Consider the following 21,377-nt stretch of genomic DNA (forward strand, 5'->3'; position numbering starts at 1 on the left):
GTACATGTTCCTTGGAAGAGATCTGAAGTTTTGGCTCTCAAACAGACATTGCCTGACCCCCGTAAAAATCCGGCAGGGTATTAAAAGGAGTTATCACAGACTGTAAGCTCATGCATTATGAACTTAGCCGATATAGACATGTTGTTTGGGAACGTGGTTCCACAGCCTTTATGGGGAAAGATTTGCCACACCGACCACGATCAGGAGCTAGGTGATACATGGGTTAATATTGCTGCCGTAGATAACTGACAAGTTGGAGGTGCTAAACCCGAGCCTCTAATTGCAGAACTCCCTGGTAGAATAATTACTTTTATGAAGACATTAATGCCTGAATTGCGTGTCAATTGGGATAAGTTGTCTGCTTGTAAGCAGAAGAAAGATGAAATTGTGTCCGATTTCTTCACGCGGTTTGAAGAGACTTTCGTAGATCATAGCGGTCAGGATATGGCTACCGAAGGTGGCCAGAGATTGTTAGTCGACAAATTTGTGCATGATTTACTTCCGGAGTTGTGTGCTAAGTTAAAGGATTCCGAGAGTGCTTGGGCTGTTTCAACGTCAGCACAGATTTTAGCTACAGCCCAATACTACGAAAATAGGCGCAAAGATGAGTTAGAGAAAGCAGATAAAAAGACTAAAGAATTAAAAACTAAAGTTCTGATGCAACAAGCGTATCCACCCTGCACTAATAATCAGCGCGATTATCAGCAGGCTCAGCAATATTCGGGAAACTCGCAAAGAAACGGGTCTTCTCAACAGCGTTTACAGTATGGCCCCAATCAGTGTGCGTATTGTAAAGAGGAAGGCCATTTTAAGAATAATTGCCCGGTTTTGTTACAACACACGAATGGTGCTTCCAGTGTGCTAGGCCGCGGTGTTCAACAAACGCCTAGAGGTAGGGGACGCGGTGCGTTCCCGCAAAACGCACGCCCGTTTCCACCACAGAATTCAATGTACAGTTTTGACCAACAGAATAACGCGTCTGGTAGGACGACTCAGTACTATGCTGATGACTACTATGCAGAGGATGAAAATATGGTAGGTAATGATTGCTAGGACAGCCATGGACAAAGAGAGGGAGTTGTTTCAGTTCCAGTAGATCAGAGTGGACCTTATGTTGAGGTGATTACATCAGGTGTGTCAGAACCTTTTCTGTTGGATACTGGTGCTACAAAGAGTTCTATTATGCACTCAAAACTCCCTTGCGCACCTTTTATCTGGCGAAATGAATGTTTCCGTAGGTTTTTCTGGTGCCCCGGTTGGAACCCGATTTCTAGTCCTATGTCCCTTTCTGTTGGACCTTGTGAATTCGAAGCACCCCTTATTCTTACAACAGGTTGTGGCGAAAATTTGTTGGGATTGGATCTGTTGAAAAGACTATATGCGACTTTGTACTGTTCTCCTTCGGGAGTACAACTCACACTAGGTAAGAGAGTGGTTTCCCCAATGTATCTATCTAAGGATAAATTACAGACAGAAGTGTCTTCTCTTCCGGATACTCTTTGGGCTACTGGTCCTAATGACGTGGGTCTTTTGGAAATATCACCATATGTTGTGACATTGAAAGACAATGTTAGAATGCCGCGCATTCCCCAGTACAAAATTTCCAGCGAAGGTGAAAAGGCATTGTTAGCGATCATCTATGACCTGATTGATAAGGATGTGATTGAAGAGACAAGAGGCAACGTTTGTCATAGTCCCGTTCTGCCTGTTTTGAGGTGTACTGATCCTTCCCAGCCACCTGTTTATAGGTTCATGATCGATCTTAGAGAGGTGAATAAGATTGTTGTGCCACAGTTTCCAGTTGTCCCTGATATCACTGCCCTATTGACTAGGATTCCAGCTTCAGCAGCTTGGTTCTCGGTGATTGACTTGAAAAACGCTTTCTTCAGCATCCCAATTGCCGAAGAGAGCAGAGATATTTTTGGCTTCAGTTTAGGAGGCCGAAGTTTCCGCTTCAAATGCACACCTCAGGGTTACTGTGAAAGTCCATTGATATATAGCCAGGCTTTAAAAACACAGCTTGATACGATTGTTGTACCTGATGGCGCTACCCTTATTCAGTAAGTCGACGATTTACTAGTCGCTGCAGATACTGAGGAGATTTGTAAACAAGCCACCTTGTCACTGTTGCGTCGTTTGTGTGCTCTGCATCACAAAGTCTCTCTTTCAAAGTTGCAATATTGTCGACAAGAAGTGACCTACTTAGGTCACCTCTTATCGAAGGAGGGAAGGAAACTGACCCCAGAAAGAATTCAGGCGATTGCAAAGTTGAGTGTGCCAAGAACACAGAGAGAAGTGTGTGCTTTCTTAGGTATTACATCCTATTGCAGACAATGGATACCAAATTTTTCCTTGCTAGCCAAACCCTTGGTAGCATTGACCTGTAAAGATACACCGAATCCCATCCCATGGTCTGAAAATTGTCAGAAAAGTTTTTCCGAATTGCGTGATGCATTGTGTTCGGCTCCTGTGCTGGGTACCCCCGACTACAGTAAGCCCTTTACACTATATGTCCATGAGAAGGAAGGTTGTGCATTATCAGTGTTGATACAGTCTTTTGGGGACAAGCAACGTCCATGCGTGTATTTTTCGTCGACTTTGGATCCGGTAGCCAGGGCGTTGCTGAGTTGTCTAAGAGCCACGGCAGCAGCAGCTGTTTCTATCCGACAGTCTGCTGGTTTAGTGATGAATAACATGTTGATTGTAATGGTCCCGCATGCGGTGGACACTTTGCTAAATAGAACCAAGACACAGCATTTAACTAGTGCTTGATTGTCAGGTTATGAACTGACATTGTTAGCAAGTCATGTCCACATTAAAAGATGCAATGCATTAAACCCAGCCACGTTGTTGCCAATTCCAGTTGAGACAGAGAACGCTGAGAAGCAGCACGACTGTTTCTTTAAGACAGAAGAAGAAACGAAAGGGAGAGTAGACCTTAGGGACACTCCTCTTACTGAATGTGAAGGTACTTTGTGGGTTGATGGGTCATGTTCCAAACTTCCGAATGGTGACACGACTGCAGCATAGGCTGTTACGACTTTGCATATGATTGTCGAAACTGCACGCATCCCACATATCTCAGCGCAAGCAGCAGAATTGATCGCACTTACGAGAGCATGTGTTTTATCGAAAGGAATGAAAGTGACCATATATACTGACAGCATGTATGCCTTTGGTGTGGCTCATAGTTTTGGGCGTTTGTGGCGTGAACGTGGGTTCCTGACTTCGCATGGTGCTAAGATCCAGCATGGTCAGTTGGTGAATGAGCTTCTCGAGTCACTGACCTTGCCGTTACAAGTTGCGATTGTGAAATGCAGTGCACACAAAAAGATTACAGATGATGTTGGTCTTGGAAATGCGTTTGCGGATGAAGTTGCGAAAGAAACCGCAAGGAATGTAATGAGTCGAATGTATGTTGCAGGTCCTGCATGATGGGTGGGTGACGTTGGTATGTGTGAAGATACGATTGAGAGTGTGAAGTCCATCCAAGCTGAAGCTACAGAGAAAGAACTGAAGGTGTGGAGAGAAAGCACGGGTAAATTGGACGCGGATGGTTGTTGGGTTGAATTGTCGGAGCATCAGCGTTGGTTGCTACCCGAAGCGTATGTGCCTGCAGTGGTTACAATGGCGCATGGAATGGCACACATCAGTGTGAAAGGAATTTGCAAGTTACTGGCTCCAGTATGGCAGAACACCAGAATACCTAAGTATGCAGAGAATATAGTCAAGAACTGTATGGTGTGTCTGAAATACAATCCTGTTAGGGGAACGCCAACTCCAGCTGGTCATTTTGCTCCTCCGACGTACCCGTTCGAGGTTTTGCAGCTAGATTTCATCCACATGGAGAGGTGCAACAATCTGAAATACGTACTCGTTGTTGTTTGTGCCTTTTCAAGATGGATAGAAGCATATCCCCTGAAAGACAATAGTGCCTTATCAACAGCTAAAGCCCTTATCAAAGAATTCTTCCCCAGATTCGGAATGCCGAGAATGGTTTGGAGTGATAATGGGAGTGAATTTGTGGGTCGAGTGATGAAGAAAGTGTGTGAAGGGCTAGGTATTCAGCAAAAGTTCCACGCTGCAAATCACCCCCATTCAGCTGGATTAGTAGAGTGCTATAACGGTACGCTAAAACTAAAACTGCCCAAAATTCAAGCGAGTTCCGGTCTTACTTGGCCTGACGCTCTGCCCTTGGCACTCCTATCAACAAGAATGACTGTACACTCAAGGGTGGGACTTAGGCCCTACGAAATAGTGTTCGGCCGTCCGGCCAACATATGGGGAGTGCCAAGGCCAGCCAAATTCAGCGAGTTAGAGCACCCTGTACTACTTGATTATTTGTACGAATTGACAGCTAAATTGCGTGTTTTACACCAACAGGTACATGATACTCTACCTCAAGCTACTGAAGCTCCAGGACACCCTATCGATCCTGAAACCTATGTGCTCGTAAAGAATTTTCAGCGGACAAAGAATGACGAGCCTCGCTGGACCGGCCCCCATCTAGTCCTTCTCTCAACAAGATCAGCTGTTCGAGTGGAAGGGAAGAAACACTGGATCCACGGGGTCCATTGCAAAAGGGTCCCTTTACCTCTGCCTCACGACTGGCAAGTCCAGGAGGGGATTGCTGATTCTGAGACTGAAACTTTGCCTCGCTTCCTGCTCTTTAGTGATGCACAGGTAAAAGGAACAAACTCTGTACGCGAGAGTGCCGACATCCTGCAAGGATCTGTGCCACCGTCAATGCGATTGAACATTACAGAACCTGAATTGTTCGAAAACCAGACAATACCTGGAAGAACACGTTACAATTTGAGACCGAGAACTATGACTATGGACAAATAAAATATTGCTTTTTGACTATTTTTGAAAGTGCAGCGCTCTCATCTGAGATACTTGCTTATTTTTGTTTTTCGAACCGCCATCCGGGTTCTGGTGCTAGGGTCGCGGTTGCCAAAGTCTTTGGGGTGCAGCCGAAGACGTTAGGTCGACGGTTCTGGTTGGTCTAAGGGAGTTGCCCTGGACTGACAGAAGCATTCCTTAGCATAGAACACCCTACCGCCGCGGGCAGCAATTATAGAGGATGGAGTTTTCCGAGATGGAGAGACCTGCCAAACCAATGAACTTTAAAGCCAGAATGTGCACATTAATGACAAGAACACGATTTCTGATATTATGTATTTGTATGTTGCTAAGTGTGATGACATTTTTTGTAGGATTTGTTTTATTTACTTTTCAAGTGGCATTCGCACCTACTACACAGCCCATACCTCCTCCTACTGTTTCCTCACATTCTTTTCACCCTCTGCCTGAACACGAGACTGCTAGAAGATCAGAATTTGCAAATAACTCATTCATCCAGCTTTCACACCAACACCAGTTAGTAATGAACACGACTAATTGTTGGGTGTGCGGCCTTATGCCACATACGACGGATAAAGGTATCCCATATTTTGTCTTGCCATTCAGCTACTCTGGTTCTTTGTGGACGTTTCAGACGATGTTCCTATTTTCCATCGAACCATATCCCCCACGTTCCACGAGAAGTAGCTCGAGCAACAAGGCATTAGTGGTAGGAATCGCGAATATGAGTAGAGACATTGACTCGTATAGAACCATTCCTGGAGATGAGTTGCAGGCATACACTAGATAATAATAATAATAATAATAAAAGGGGTCTTGTCATGCGCATACTTAGCCCAATGGGCGTCAAGGCGCCTAATTCAAAATCCAGCTCATAACATGGACCCTGCAGCTCAACCTGTGTAAGCTCTCGTGAAGCACCACGTTTTAAGGGCCTTTTTAAACAGCGCTAGAGATGGAACATAACCGGATATAGAGTGGCTCTGAATGAAAACAAGCAAGCAAAGAGATCCTCCCCGATTTGGATTGTACCCCATAAGGGTCACCTATGTCTGCAAGGTAATGGCAGGAATCCCGGAGCTCAGTTAGGGAAGAGTACCTGTACTGAAACGTATGTCTTTTCGTCTCAGACCTCCCCTTCATTCCTAGCAGCTAGGGGCACCTACTTCATCTGCCATGATACATGGCAACCCCCCCCTCCCCCGACTTCTCGGGCAAATGCTTCATTTCGTTCCTGTTGCCTCCCACCTATACGGCCACGGCAGATTACCATAGGACAAGGACAGTTAGAGGTGTCGTGAGTAAAGACGACACTGCTGGACAAGAATTTGGGGACTTCTTAAAAGGTTTTCTGCCGTTTTGGGGGCCTATGGTGAACAGCAGGAGTATTCATCAATTGACGAGGGTAGTTGAATGTACCATAGTTGAAACTGCCGGTGCCCTTAGTAACTTGACTGCGGAGCTCCAGTCGGACCGCCTTATGACTCTTCAGAACAGGGTTGCCCTAGACGTCATACTTGCAGACCGAGGTGGGGTATGTCAAGTGATCCAATCAAGTTGCTGCATTTTTATCCCAGATAACGCTCCGACAGTATACCAGGCCATCTCCAAACTGCATAAAATCTCCGAATCTATTCACGTGGATAAAGGAGACTGGTCACTGATGGGGTGGTTCTGGGAACTGATATCCGCCTGGGGTTGGAAGATATTGATAGTCATTGGGATGGTCTTAGCCATTCTTTTCCTGCTCTGTCTGTGTGTACAGTGTGCTCCTGCAATATGTGGCCTCTGTGCTACATCATGTGTAAGGAAACCTGTATCAAGAGACGAACTAAGTAATAGGATCATGCTACAGCAACATCTCAATGACTTTGCGAATACAGACCTGGACTCAGATTAGCGTGAGTATAGGTTATTGCCTATGTAAGGGCGGAAGAAGGGTCTGTGGTACTGAAATTTCTGGACCCGGGTGTCTGTAGTACCGAAACTCTGGACTCGTGTCATAAACATCGTCGTATCATGACGATTTTGGTATCAACAGACCAGAAATGACGAGTATACTATGCATAAGCATTTTCGTCATATTTGAGTGACGAATTCACCGTCAAATCAGCGTTGCTGTCATGAACCCTCGGGTTCCATTTTATGAACGGCATCCATTTTGTGATTGCCCTCACATAGCCAAATGACTGAAACCGAAACCCAGTCCGAAGGACACGTACACCTTAGCTGACTCCCCTGTGACCTGGGCAAGCTGACTCCGCTGCCCGAAGCCAAACCTGTTCGGCCAGGTCCTCTCCCAGCGGCCGAGCTAGAATAGTATCAAGACACAACATATCATAAACCTTTCATCGCACACAAACTATGCCTAATCTTACACACACCTGTCCCGGTTTCTTGCTTTATGACTTGCTTTACGAGGAGGAGGTGCCCGATTTTATTGGGGTCCGTCGATATCTGATGGAAATACTGGACCTTGCCGGGTAATTTGTCATGGACTGGACAAACTGAAATGTGGACTTGTCATCATGACTCTGCTTTTTCTTTGTAGTAAAAATATGCGTAGGGTCAACTGTAAAATAAGGAATGTTTGCCTGAAGCATATTATTTTGTATAAAAAGAGAAGGCTGGCTTTGTAAATTTGAGCAGTCTCCTGAGAACATACATGCCGTTGTACTTCTAGGATATCTGTGACTGGCTGCAGCCAATAAATACGATCTTTTGACTTCACCTACAAGACTGTTTCTGTAGTCTGAAACAGGAAGGACTCAGAGTTTTCAGGTGTGTTCCCTGGCACCGCTTTATCTTTCTAAGGCTAACCAGGGTGATTCGTTCCTGGAACTTTAGACCACTGTTCTTAGCAGACTGGGGAACATTGGTATCCCCAACTAAAGGCATGGTTCTAGGTTTAGTGAGGTGTTGCACCTACCTACCCTGGTAGAAACTGAACTCTGTGAGGTTGGAAAAAGGGCTGTGCTAGACCCTTAACTACCCAACCCTAAGTTCAATAGAACTTACTTATTCTAATCTGTATTATATGTGCCTAAGTGACGGATTTTCAATTAATCCACACCAAGATTATCTGATAAAATAAAGCAGGCTTGAATCCCAACCGCTGCACAATAATGTGAGAAGCTGGCTTGGTATATGGTGTACACTTATGTAAGTGAGCACCTTCCACCAATCGAGACAGCCCTTATGGTGATTGTAGTGGTCTTAGACAACCTTAGAAAGCTCTCTAAGTGGTAGCTGTGTGAAGCAGCCTTCAGGCTTAGTCCACCAGGAGTGTAAAGTAGCGTGTTTTACCATACCTTAATCTTATAGGTATAGATTAAGTGAAAACACAGTGTATTTATAATAATATGTATTTATTATAAGACACTCACTAACACATACATATATCTCCTAGCTGGATATATACACAATGCACACAATACTTTTCAATAGAAACAGGTAAGTAGCACAGAATACACAGCGGTCACCAGAGGAGACCTAACCATGTACTAAAATAGTGGTATGACTACACCCATAAGAAAGACGTAAGATTGACGGGGACCCAAGGAACCACCCGAGGTAAGTAACTAGGAACCCCACGGAGGCAGTGTGCAGAGTGGAAACACGACCACTGGCTCAATAGAAGTCAATGAGTAAGTTGTGGGGTTTTTTTTAAGAAGAAGGTCCCTTCCAGTGGACCCGGAGGAAACCCAGTGAAGATTGGAGAGCCACCCCACCCGTGGATACCCTAGGAAGCAGGATACCTACACCAGGGAAGCTGGGTGCATAGGTGGGAAGTGGCGTCGCAAACCGCCATAGAACTCAATGGAGGACTTCAGAAAGATGCCGGTACTGGAGAAGGTGAAAGGTTCTGGTGGAATCCAAAGGTGTATTCAGGATGTGAAGTACCTGCAAGCAGAGGGGAGAGAGTCTATGCCACTTGGAACGGACCAGGAGGCCCAGAGGACAAATGCCAACCAAAGTCAAGTTTTGCAGAAGAGTTGAAGGACCATGTGACGCTGTGGAAACCAGGAGCTGTGCACAAGATGATCCATGTCGGATGTCGAGAGCCTCTGCAACTGCAACCAATGTAGAAAGTGAAGAAGGTACAGTATTGGGACCAGCAAGGTCCAGGTGGCTTACCACAAGCAGGGGAGACCCTCGGGAGGACCCATAGGCCAGAGGCACTGGAGTCACATGAGGGCCTCGAGCATCTCACCAAAGATTCAGGCCCACTGTACAAGTTTTGCGGTGAGGACAAAGATCTTTGTCACAAGATATGCTTGATGTCGGGGCTACACAGGATCCGAAGATCTTGTTGGAAGGATGCCAAAAAGCCATTGCAACTGCAAGTCAATGCAGTGCACAGGGGTTTGTGTCCTGTGGCTCCAACGAGGGATACTGGCCTCAAACTTAGTTAAAGTACAAGGCAGGCCTCAAGGGATGTGAAGAACCATCACCTGTGTTGCTGAGCCTTTCGGAGTCCATGGGAGCCCAGGATCAGCAGACCAGTCAGCTTAGTGGTGGTGTCTGCAGATGCAAGGAAGTGACTCTTCCACTTCAAGGGAGATTCCTCCAGGAAGGTTCCTGTATGGAGCACAGGCACGGACGTTGCAGCAGCTGAGTGGGGTGACGAGATCAGGAGCAGCAGGAGTCTTCCCAGTTGCAGCCTTGATGCCCAGAGCGAAGTCCAGAGTGCCCTGACGGTGGAAGAAGAAAAGGTGTCTAGAAATGAATCTTGTCCCATGACAAATCTAGGGACCCACCCTCCGGTAAGCCCTTAACCACATGGCTGCTAGGAGTTTTCCCGTCCTGCGCTGAAGAACCAAAATTACCATTATTGATGACGAGCTGGCCTTGTCATCCGCGCACGGCAGGTAAGCGCCATGACGAGCCCAGCTCGTCATTAGCTTCGAAGGGGTTAAGTACCCTAAGGAAGGGGTTGGGCTGACTCAGGGTTCCCTCCCAGGGGAGGGTTCGGACAATAGGGAGGATATTCCCATGTCCTTTCTCCAGTTTTGCACCAGAGCGGCTCCCTGAGCTGGTTTGAACTGGACAGTGCATGGAGGGAACCAAAGCTAGGAGACAGGATTTAGCCCGGGACCATGCACTCCTCATTTCTCAAACAAAAATAACAATCTGCTCAAGAAATGTTGAACCCTGAACTGACACGGCCCGTTTAAGAATATGTATCACTCTTCATGTTGCATATCTATATTATACCCGAAGCCTTGAAAAAGCACAGGTCTACTTGACCCAACAGGCTAAACACGTATCGGCTGACATCCTTTGTTTCATTGAGATTCTGAATCAATTGGATTCTTTTAAAGAAGATGTATTGAAAATAAACACAAAAAGATGCTCCATAAAAGGATTTGAATTTTCTTCTTTCTTTGCTTCTCTTGAATGTAAATGACTTACTCAGAGAACTGTTTGTATGAATTATTTAAGGCTCAAGAGGTCCTGAGCCTCGAGTAAACCTCCTCAAACTATTTTTTGCACAAATTTGGGTCATACTATCCAGTACTGGGATCCAAGGACCTCTTTAATTCAATATTTGAGGGAACCAAATGTGCCTTTCAAGCAGACTGAGAGGCACTGGCAAGGCTCCCACCCACCCCCAATACACTAAACACCATCTGTGAGGTGGTCACACTGTGACAGGATACCTATTGTTCTGCCTACCCCAGCTCGAGCTTGGCTCAGCAGGAGGAGGGCAGGATCTTGTCTCTGGTCGGCAGCAGCCATGTTTGACTGTCTGGGTCTAGAAGACTGGTACCAGGAGCACCGAGGGCCTCTCGGAGGAGCTTTACACTGCATGGAATCATACCTGCCACACCGTTTATGGTGTGGAGGTATGATTCCAAAGGGTTTGTTACAGCGATTTTAGAGACCCTCCTCGCTTAATGACGCACGGAGAGTTTATGTATCATAATGGCGGATGCACTTACAGCCCGGGAGAATGGACTCCAAAGGCAGGAGGGGTGTCCTGCTCATGCAGATGCACCCTCACACTTCTAACCGAGCACCCCGCCTTCAGGATTGAAAGGCCTGCTTTAGGGGTGACTTATAGGTTTTAAGTTCAGTAATCTTAGATATTGGGAAACCTATATATTTCATAAGTGGTGCTAGCACTAGCTTACACAGGCTACATTGGCAGGCCTGTAGTTACAGTTTGAGTGGTCCCTCATGGGTGGCATAATACATGCTTCAGCACATGGGGGAGCCCTGGTGTACCTATGCCCTAGGTACCTCAATATCATATACTAGGAACTGATAAGAGTAAACCATTGGCCATGTACCCAAGTACTTACCATACCAAATTAGGGGAGAAAGCCTAGTCAGAAACAGCATAACATCTGGCAAAAAGTGGGGTAACAATAAAAGCAGATCCTCCTTTGCTGCATAGGAGAGCTGGTCCACCTGGGGTCCCTTTGCAACAAGGTCCATATCACTGTGCTTCCTAAACAGGGCAAGGACAGCTACCAGCCCATCGCACTCTTGATTGGGGACATGAAGATTCTGGCAAGTGTCTTAGCCACCTGCCTCAAGACATGCGCCAGCCAGAGGACAGTGGCCAGGGTGTACAGGTGGTTATAGGAGTACCGGTCTGGGACAAAGCAGACCGGTATGTGATGGACCGCAAAAAGTTGGACACCGTGAAGAAGACCAGAAATTATGGTAAATGTAGTAATGTGTGAGGGGGACCAGAAGCACATATTAGAGTTCATTAAGATTATCACCCCCCCGCAAAGAGCTGAGTGATGCTCATATCAGAGACCATTACACCATTTCTAGTATAGGCTTATTATTCACTTTTTCCAGGTGTATATTCTAGTCTAATTCATTATTTATATGTACTTTTTTTTTTTTAAATGTTACTTCCAGACGGGTCTTTGCTTTTTATGTGAAGTATTTTGTCCTGAACTTGGTTCTCATAGATTTACTACAGAAGAGACCAAAACGTCAACGCTCTAACCCATTTTCTTTTCTTCTGTTAACCCATTTTCTTTTCTTCTATTAGGATTTAATTTGGGAGATTTTGTTTCTATGTTTAGGGCAATCTCCATACTGTTTACTATTTGAAAATGTTTATTGTGTATTGATAACTATTGAAATCTAACTGTGAAGAATTTCTCAGTTCTGTTATCAATGTTTTTGAAGTACTGTTCGCTTTGAAGCCCTAATGAAACCATCATTCTTTGTGAGAAATACAATGAATTAGGAAATACACCTTGTTGTTTTGGTTGTTTTGATTGATTCCTTCTTTTAATAATGCAGACTACTGTGTTCAGAATTGGTTTTCTGATTGCATGCGTGGACATGTCACAAATAATTTGAGAATTCTTGCATGGAATCATACCTGCCACACCGTTTATGGTGTGGAGGTATGATTCCAAAGGGTTTGTTACAGCGATTTTAGAGACCCTCCTCGCTTAATGACGCACGGAGAGTTTATGTATCATAATGGCGGATGCACTTACAGCCCGGGAGAATGGACTCCAAAGGCAGGAGGGGTGTCCTGCTCATGCAGATGCACCCTCACACTTCTAACCGAGCACCCCGCCTTCAGGATTGAAAGGCCTGCTTTAGGGGTGACTTATAGGTTTTAAGTTCAGTAATCTTAGATATTGGGAAACCTATATATTTCATAAGTGGTGCTAGCACTAGCTTACACAGGCTACATTGGCAGGCCTGTAGTTACAGTTTGAGTGGTCCCTCATGGGTGGCATAATACATGCTTCAGCACATGGGGGAGCCCTGGTGTACCTATGCCCTAGGTACCTCAATATCATATACTAGGAACTGATAAGAGTAAACCATTGGCCATGTACCCAAGTACTTACCATACCAAATTAGGGGAGAAAGCCTAGTCAGAAACAGCATAACATCTGGCAAAAAGTGGGGTAACAATAAAAGCAGATCCTCCTTTGCTGCATAGGAGAGCTGGTCCACCTGGGGTCCCTTTGCAACAAGGTCCATATCACTGTGCTTCCTAAACAGGGCAAGGACAGCTACCAGCCCATCGCACTCTTGATTGGGGACATGAAGATTCTGGCAAGTGTCTTAGCCACCTGCCTCAAGACATGCGCCAGCCAGAGGACAGTGGCCAGGGTGTACAGGTGGTTATAGGAGTACCGGTCTGGGACAAAGCAGACCGGTATGTGATGGACCGCAAAAAGTTGGACACCGTGAAGAAGACCAGAAATTATGGTAAATGTAGTAATGTGTGAGGGGGACCAGAAGCACATATTAGAGTTCATTAAGATTATCACCCCCCGCAAAGAGCTGAGTGATGCTCATATCAGAGACCATTACACCATTTCTAGTATAGGCTTATTATTCACTTTTTCCAGGTGTATATTCTAGTCTAATTCATTATTTATATGTACTTTTTTTTTTTAAATGTTACTTCCAGACGGGTCTTTGCTTTTTATGTGAAGTATTTTGTCCTGAACTTGGTTCTCATAGATTTACTACAGAAGAGACCAAAACGTCAACGCTCTAACCCATTTTCTTTTCTTCTGTTAACCCATTTTCTTTTCTTCTGTTAGGATTTAATTTGGGAGATTTTGTTTCTATGTTTAGGGCAATCTCCATACTGTTTACTATTTGAAAATGTTTATTGTGTATTGATAACTATTGAAATCTAACTGTGAAGAATTTCTCAGTTCTGTTATCAATGTTTTTGAAGTACTGTTCGCTTTGAAGCCCTAATGAAACCATCATTCTTTGTGAGAAATACAATGAATTAGGAAATACACCTTGTTGTTTTGGTTGTTTTGATTGATTCCTTCTTTTAATAATGCAGACTACTGTGTTCAGAATTGGTTTTCTGATGGCAAGCGTGGACATGTCACAAATAATTTGAGAATTCTATCTAAATATACTTCCGAATGCATCCCTTGTAGGCACCTTTACCTGACAGCTATTCACTCAAGCCCACCAGTGTATAATGGGTTGCCCTTTTCTATATAAATAATAAAAGTAGGCTGCAGCACCCTTTGTGCCACCGGCTAAATTACCACAGTAAAACATGTTTCATGACGGCCAATGAGCCTGTAGTGTAGTTTAAAAATGACATTTTGACCTGGCAAACTAAAGCTTTTGCCAGGCCTAGACCTTCCTTTTTAATACTTAGAAGTCACTCTAAAGTAGACCCTAACCACCCCTAGGCAGGGTGCATGGTATTTAAAAAGTAGGACATGTGGGTTCACAAATTACATTTCCTGCGAGTGAAAAGGTAATGAAGTTGTTTTTTACTGCTATATGGCTATCTGTTTCATAGACTAACAATGAGTTACCATATTACACTTAATAAGTGAAAATTTCAGTTTGGAGCCAGATGGAGAAATATTGTTTCCACTCAAATAAATGTCAATTTAAAATCCTCTTTAATGCTAATGTAGGATTTTAGGTTACTATTTAAAAAATGCCACTGTTAGAAAGTTTGCATTTTTCTGCTCAAACCACCAACTGTGCCTTCCTGCCAGTGTCCTGTGGTACATAACTGTAGATGGCTCTCCGGTTGAGGGTTGTGTATTCTCTCAGACATTGGAACAAAAAAGTCAGAGGTGTGAGGGAAGAGGGTCTTTCTGAGAAAATGGCTAGGGAGAAGTTATGCCCTGTCCTGGTTGCACTTCAAAGGGCCCTGGCTGCAGCACACACAAATGTACCTGACACCAGGCTTGCCCTTGCTTTTTTCACCCTAACAGTTTGGAGACAGGACCAGGGGAAGGGGGAGAACTGACCAGAACCAGTTGTGGGGATGGGCTGGGGAATTTACCCAAACAAAGGCTGGCACTAGGTATAAAAGTGGCACCTTCAGAACCTCTCATCAGAACACTCCTGGACCTGTGGAAGATTCAGAAGAAGGACTATCCTGCTGTCTGGGGAAGGAAGGCTTGATCTGCTTGCATTGAACCAAGGCTTCCCAGAATGATTAAAAAAAAAGAAAATACAGCAGGTCCTTAAATGAGTACTAGTGAACCCCACCAGTAACCCCCCGCTCAAATTATGGGCCAGATTGATCAAATAGCTGAGTTACCATTGTGCACGCAATGGGGAGCAAGGGTGACGCAACTACCAAGTTAAATGTATCAAGCCACTTTGTGGCTTGATAATTCTAGAGTTATGCAGCTCAGCAATTTGCCCAGCCCCAGGGAGGGGTTCCTGGGTAAAGCGTGGGTGCTCCCACGCCTCCACCTATGGATTTCCGTGCATTCTCAGATTTACTAATACTGGTAAACCTGGGAATGAGTCAAAATGGTACCCCTCTCCAGGTGAGGAGTAACTAGGAGAAATAACCTTATTTCTCCTCACTACTTCCTCTTTCTATCTTTGCTTTATCTCGTAACACACACAGAAAGAGGAAAATGCCTCAGAGAATGGTTTTTCTGTAATAAGGTGTCCCTTCCTGCACAAAACAATCCTGATTACATCCCAGGCACCCTTGCACCATGGTGCAATGTTGGTTGCATTGCGGTTAGGCAGGATATTATGCGCCAGTGCAGATAAAGTGAGGGACGTGGTGCATAATGTTAAATACGGCACATTCCTGCTCTTTCCCTATCATACAACGCAGCGCTGCAAGGTGAATTGAGGCGGTGCAAGATTTTTTTATATACATATGCCCTAAGTACTAGTAGTGTGATCTCTGCTGTGACACAGTTTTGCTCATGTAGCATGCGGTCATCATTTAGGTGCAGATTATCGCCCCACCTAGTACGGACATCACCACAGCCAGTAGCATACCGCAGTTTCTCTACTATAACGAGGCATGAAAACATCTTAGTGGCACAGTTTTGTAGTTTACAACAATCGCAATGAAGAGTCCTAACTAGTCAAAAATTTGCTCCAATCGTCACTGGTGAGTTTTTTTTTTCATTGTTGTGATTATCATGACTCTTCATGGTTAATGGTTTAGCTGGACCTTAGTCACAATTCGAGGGTGCATACATTTCCGCTGACTTCTGATGACAAACTCCGACTACAGGTCTTTCCATCATATAACATATTCACTAAACACAAACATCAAAATATTTTCTCTGTGCAAATAGCAGAACATAATTTATAAAAAAAAATAAATAAGTGCCAGGGCTCTAGCCATCAGCCCACTTCTGCTTGCACAGCACATTTGCGCATAACTAATAAGTCACACTTCTACATGTTCTTAATGTTTATTGAATTATTAAACAACAGCTGTTGTGCTCAACTCTGTATTTAAAAAACAGCGCCACAATGTGGCAGACTGTCGTAGGTGCTGGTGCTGACAATTAAGAGCCAGTGCCGAACACCGGTAACCACGGCTCAAATTAAGCACTAGCAAGTAGGCCTTTGCCCACAACCCACCAAACATGGGGGATGTTCTCCCCACATTCTTGCTGTGGAATAATTCCTGGCCTTGATAAGAGTAAACATCCAACTGTTTCCAAGGTGGTAAAGGCCAGTGACAAATACTTGAGCGCACTGAAAGACTCTGGTGCTTGCCATCGTTCTGTGGTATAACTGTGGAAGCTTTTTTTCTAATTATGCAATTTTGGGTGTCGCATTAATTTTGATTACCCTTCCCAATCAATTTCTCCCTGAGGGACTCTTTATGCTAGATGAAGCTGAGCTGAGCTGCCGTGGGTACATTTTGCAGTGATGGAAATAGAGGGGTTTGGTGAAAGTTTGGGGTTCAGCCGCAAATGTTCACGATGGAACACCTATTAACCCAGGGAATAAAACGTATAGCCACATAAAGTTTCACAAAATGTACGTTTGTAAAATAATTTTGTAATGTAAGTACATGGATGATGAAATATAAGATCGACATTGCATTGCTAATCATATAATTTACTTGCGCATTTTGAACATAATGTGCAAATGTCTTCCTTAATCAGGCTTTGTGTGTCCTCCACTGGCTCCTACAGTACCTGATTTGGGATATGTCACATTATAGACATCGTCATCGAGGACTTGAAACTCATTTTCTGCAAAGTTGAGGCTTTCGGGTGTATATGATGGTGGGCTAAAGTAGATTTCTTTGTACTTGAAGTACTCCAGAGACATTTTATAACTAGAATGAAAAGAAAGAGGGTTATATGTCAGATAACTCTGATTGCCCGAACAAAACAAACTACTCGAAGGCATTTAGGCTTAACACACCGCATCACAATTATTAACAACCATATATGGTTCCTCCTGGCAGTTGCCATTTAGAAGATCTGCAATGGTAGAGAAGATTAGCGAAGCTACTAAATATATATTTACAAACTACCAAAAAAGGTGGCTGGGGATACAAATGCACAGATTGTAGAATACAAAGTGTCCCAAACAGTAGGTTCAAAATATCCGCAAGTGTCCGGTACTATAAGAAGAGGACGAGCCACCAAGCCTTCCCCTGCTGGAAGAATTCCAAATAAGACAAATATTCTCAGAGCACTCCAATAAATCAAAGTTGAATTTGTGGCATTAGTCTGTTATTTATTTTCACATCCTCACCAACACGTTTCGTATTTGCTGTCGATGTTGTAGCATACTTCCTTAGAGCTACATTTACAAATATTCCAAGGTTTTAGGAAGGAGTCCCTAAGCGCAACCGATTGCTGTACCATCAGGGACCCAAAATACATTTTGGTTAGCGTGATCTATCATGGTCACATGTTATTCCGTATGTTTCATCCCTCAAATAACCGAAGGATACTGTTTTATAGTGAGCTAATGCTGGCCAATGTCATTTAATCAGAGTGAAATGTTTTGCTGTGATTGGCTGAGTGTTTCTATCTACATGTGGCATCTATCTTTGTTGTATTTTTGGGGAACTGGCACCTCTGGCCAAACCGGTTTTATTGAGGTCAATTTCCCCATACCTGTTGTGGTGCAACTATCTAGCTGTGAGATTAATCAGGGTTTTCAGTGTGTACACGTTTTACTTTGGGCTAAGAGAGACCCGATTGGTGACTAGTCATTCGATTCCATGGGTTATGGTCGCAGGGCCTGTTGGATCACGTATCTCTGACTCGGCGTTGATGGGGAGGTCACCTTGGGTAAATCTGACGGCAATATTAAGAGTTTATTAGAACTACTACAAATAATGTTTCAGCCATTGATATAATTTTTATCGACACCCTCAATATTGCACGTACAGTTGTCATAGCGTACAATTGATATTGTCTTTACTGATTTTGGCTTTAGTATGCATATCTCGATCATGGCGTACATTGACATTGTTTCTACCAGTATCAACACTGGTTGTTTTATAACTCAAAGAGCTGCATTATTGAACAATGGGTTTAGATATGGGTTTGGATAGGCTTAATGTGAAACTAGGAAATTATTTTAAGATGCACTATGCATCACAAGGCGGAAGGTAATGAAGCGTCATGCTTTGGCTGTGTGTTTTCAGGATAAAGGCTCAGTTTTGTATTACCATGGTTGAAAATTGGACATGCATTCCTCTAAGTCCAATAAGCTCCTTGAAGTGGATTGGTATTCTTACCTTTTATCTAAAACACTATAAAACTAGACAATGGCAGTTGCAAAACGTGAAAATAATTATAGCAATATAGTGTGTTATTGGCCTCATCTAGTAGATAACTTGTATGTGTGTAATCACTTATGTTCTTGTGTGGAGACGTGTGTGTGTGTGCATGTGGGTGGGTGTGTGCATGTGTGTGTGTGTATTGCAGGTATGCACAGTTTGAACTACCAGCCAAAGACAGACACAGTTGTCATCAGGTATTAAAACTTCCCTATGCAAATCTACACCACGTCTTTTGTGAAATCCCCATATAGCATTGCTTGTAGAGCATGCCCCTGTTTAAGAAATCAACTGTTTCTTTTGAGCTGAGGCTGATGTTGGACTCTGACCCTGCTAACCAAACCCCAGTTCATGTTTTATCCCTTACAATCTTGTTGAATTGCTTAGAAATTCTAATTGGTACATTTAACTTCCCTATTCGTACCTAGTATATAATACCCAGGCTCTGTAGTTTAAATGTAACTAGGGGACTACAGCACCTATTGTGTCACCACTAAAGTAACAAACAAAGCATGTCTTCAGGCCTACCCCTGCATCCGAAGTGGCCAGATAAAAGGTGCAAATATGGCTTTCCAAAACAATCCATTTGACAGCCAAGACATCCCTAAGGTAGGTGCGAAATGCCCATAAGGCAGTGTGCATGGAATTCAATAAGTAACACATGTGCCTTTAAGTTTCACATCATTTTTCATTGGTAAGGCTGGCTCTACCATAGAAATGCACAGGGTTACATTACAACGCCTTATAATGCATAATTTCAGTTTGGGGATCCATAGAACAGTGATTCAATAACTTAAATTAATAGTAATCTAAAATCTAATATAATAATCATGTTAGCTTTTAAATCACTATTTTGAACAGGCTACTTTCAGAACGTTGTAGTCGCTTTTTCAGAGTTAATCGCCAACTGTCACCTGGCAATTTGCTGACATTCTGCAAAGGGGTATGAATGGCACACAGCAAAGGGAACAAAATAACCTTGACTGGTACGAGGTGTGACCTTCTCCTGAAAGGATCTCCTGGGGGCTATGCTCACTAACTGCACAAGATTAAAAGTGTTATGGGAAGATGTAACTCACGTCTAGGCCTCCCCTGCAATTGTTCAAGTAGCCAGAATAGCAACAGCTTCCAGTGGAGGGAAACATATTCTCTAACTGGTTTGCAGGAGGAAATCCACACCTCAGGGGTGTTTTGCAGATCTCTGACAAGGGGAAGAAATGTTCTGCCATGTTAGATTTTTAACAGAGCAGGGCAATTATGTCTAAGTGGATAGGGATGCACCTGGAAACATTCTCTCTGTTGGCCAGGCATTTTCTCCAACACACAAGCTAGTGCCAGGCATAACAGTGGCACCCAGGGTACCTTATTCAGAACATCTCTGGACCTGTGTAATACAGTAGAAGGACTGCACCTGCTGTTGAACATGTGGAGAGAAACCCCAAGAGATGGACCTCAAAGAAGAAATTTAGGGTCAATTTAAAGTAAGCTCATATTGAGAAATCCTTCCATTTGTGAGGCAAGGCTTGAATCCAGAAAAGAGTTGAATAAGGTTTACTCTACTATTCAATTCCAACGTCTAGTGTAATTTCTCTGGGGAATTATACTCCGGATTTAACTTGATGTAAGGAAGTAATCTTTATTGCATGATTTAAAAAGGAAACCCTTGCAAGGTGCAAGAGATTAAATTATGAAGCTTAGTAAAATTATTAAAAATATAACAGTTACTAGGACTGATAAAAGTACCCGATGTTGGTTTACAGATGCCCAATTCCAGCCTAATTTGTGCCGGTGACGTAGAAGATGGTAGGTGGAAGGCAGTTCTAAAAGATTTTACTATAATTGTGTCTAGTTGGATGCTGTCCAGTCCTTTTAGCACCTCTTTTCCATATGTTAAGGTTGGGATGACTTTTGCCTGTGCCACCTGAAGTGTAGGAGCGAATGTTGGGCCGAGTGGTTTCTTAGAAATGGAGCTTAGAGCAAATGCTAATGCTGTTCTTTTCTTTTTTTGCTCTCCCAGGTGGCTTTTGTATCTTCCGTAGTTATTGAAAAGAACTCCTAAGTACTTGTGGCATTTGGATTCTGTAATGCTTTCTGAATTTAAGACCCATGCCAGCTTTGAAGCCTTCCCGAGCGAAACACCAAGATTTCCTATTATTTATCTGGAGCTTGTTCTTATTTGAGTATGCGACAGATGTGTCCATAAGCTTTTGTAGGCCAACCTTTGTGTTACTTAAGAGAACCACGTTGTCAGCATATAAAAGATTTGACAGCTGTAAGCTGCCTTGTTTGGGAGAATGAGAATTGACTGAGTTTAGGCATCCTTGTTTGAGTCCTTTTGTTGTAAAAATTGGGCGTGACAGTCTAGAGCTGCCGCCAATATCAATCCTAACCTATGTGTCCTGGTTCGGTACTTGTAGGGCTCTTAGTAAGCTATTTGGGATGTTCAGTGCGGAAAGCTTCTGCCAGAGCTTGGCCCTATTGTCTTTAGCAAATGCCGAGCTATAGTCTTTAAAGCCCATGTAAAATGGTCTGGTGCTAAGCTCCGCCTGATCTATCAGACACAAGAGAGTCATAAGGTTAACCGCAGTGCCAGTTCCACTTGTAAAACTGGTTTGGTTTGGAGGGATTATTGAGTGTGCCTCAGCCCAGTCCCGCAATGAATTCAGCAAAATCCCTGCAAAGCACTTTGCTTCATTATCAATAGGAGTGACTAACCGATAGTTGCTTGGGGATTTTTTGTCTCCACCTTCGAAACTTGGAGCAAAAATCGATCCTCGCCAAGAGGGTGGAATGTTATTCTTTGTCAAAATAGAGGTGAAAAGTGGAGCTAGTTTAGAAGCCCAGAAGGCCGGATCCTCCTTGAACAGAGCTGGAGGAATATCGCCTGGTCCTGGGGCCCCATCTTTCCGACCCTTTTTTATCTGCCTTTCAATTTAGTTCTCCGGAACTGTGCCATGCTCAGTGCAGTTGTGGTGGTTTTGTCTCTGTTCCC

General features: G+C 43.8%; 1 protein-coding gene across 2 annotated transcripts in view; it reads right to left on the minus strand.

The window, feature by feature from the left end:
* LOC147701768 (sulfotransferase 2B1-like) overlaps positions 1–21,377 on the minus strand; it is a 355,754-nt gene that overhangs the window by 242,079 nt on the left and 92,298 nt on the right. For both annotated transcript variants that reach the window (XM_086930394.1, XM_086930395.1), the window contains exon 2: positions 16,779–16,921. In XM_086930394.1, the coding sequence (XP_086786520.1) occupies positions 16,779–16,914 (136 nt within the window). In that variant the 5' untranslated portion in view covers positions 16,915–16,921. The remainder of the gene's footprint in view (positions 1–16,778; positions 16,922–21,377) is intronic.

The sequence above is a fragment of the Lissotriton vulgaris genome, chromosome 7 (assembly GCF_964263255.1).
Source record: "Lissotriton vulgaris chromosome 7, aLisVul1.2, whole genome shotgun sequence".
NCBI lineage: Eukaryota > Metazoa > Chordata > Amphibia > Caudata > Salamandridae > Lissotriton > Lissotriton vulgaris.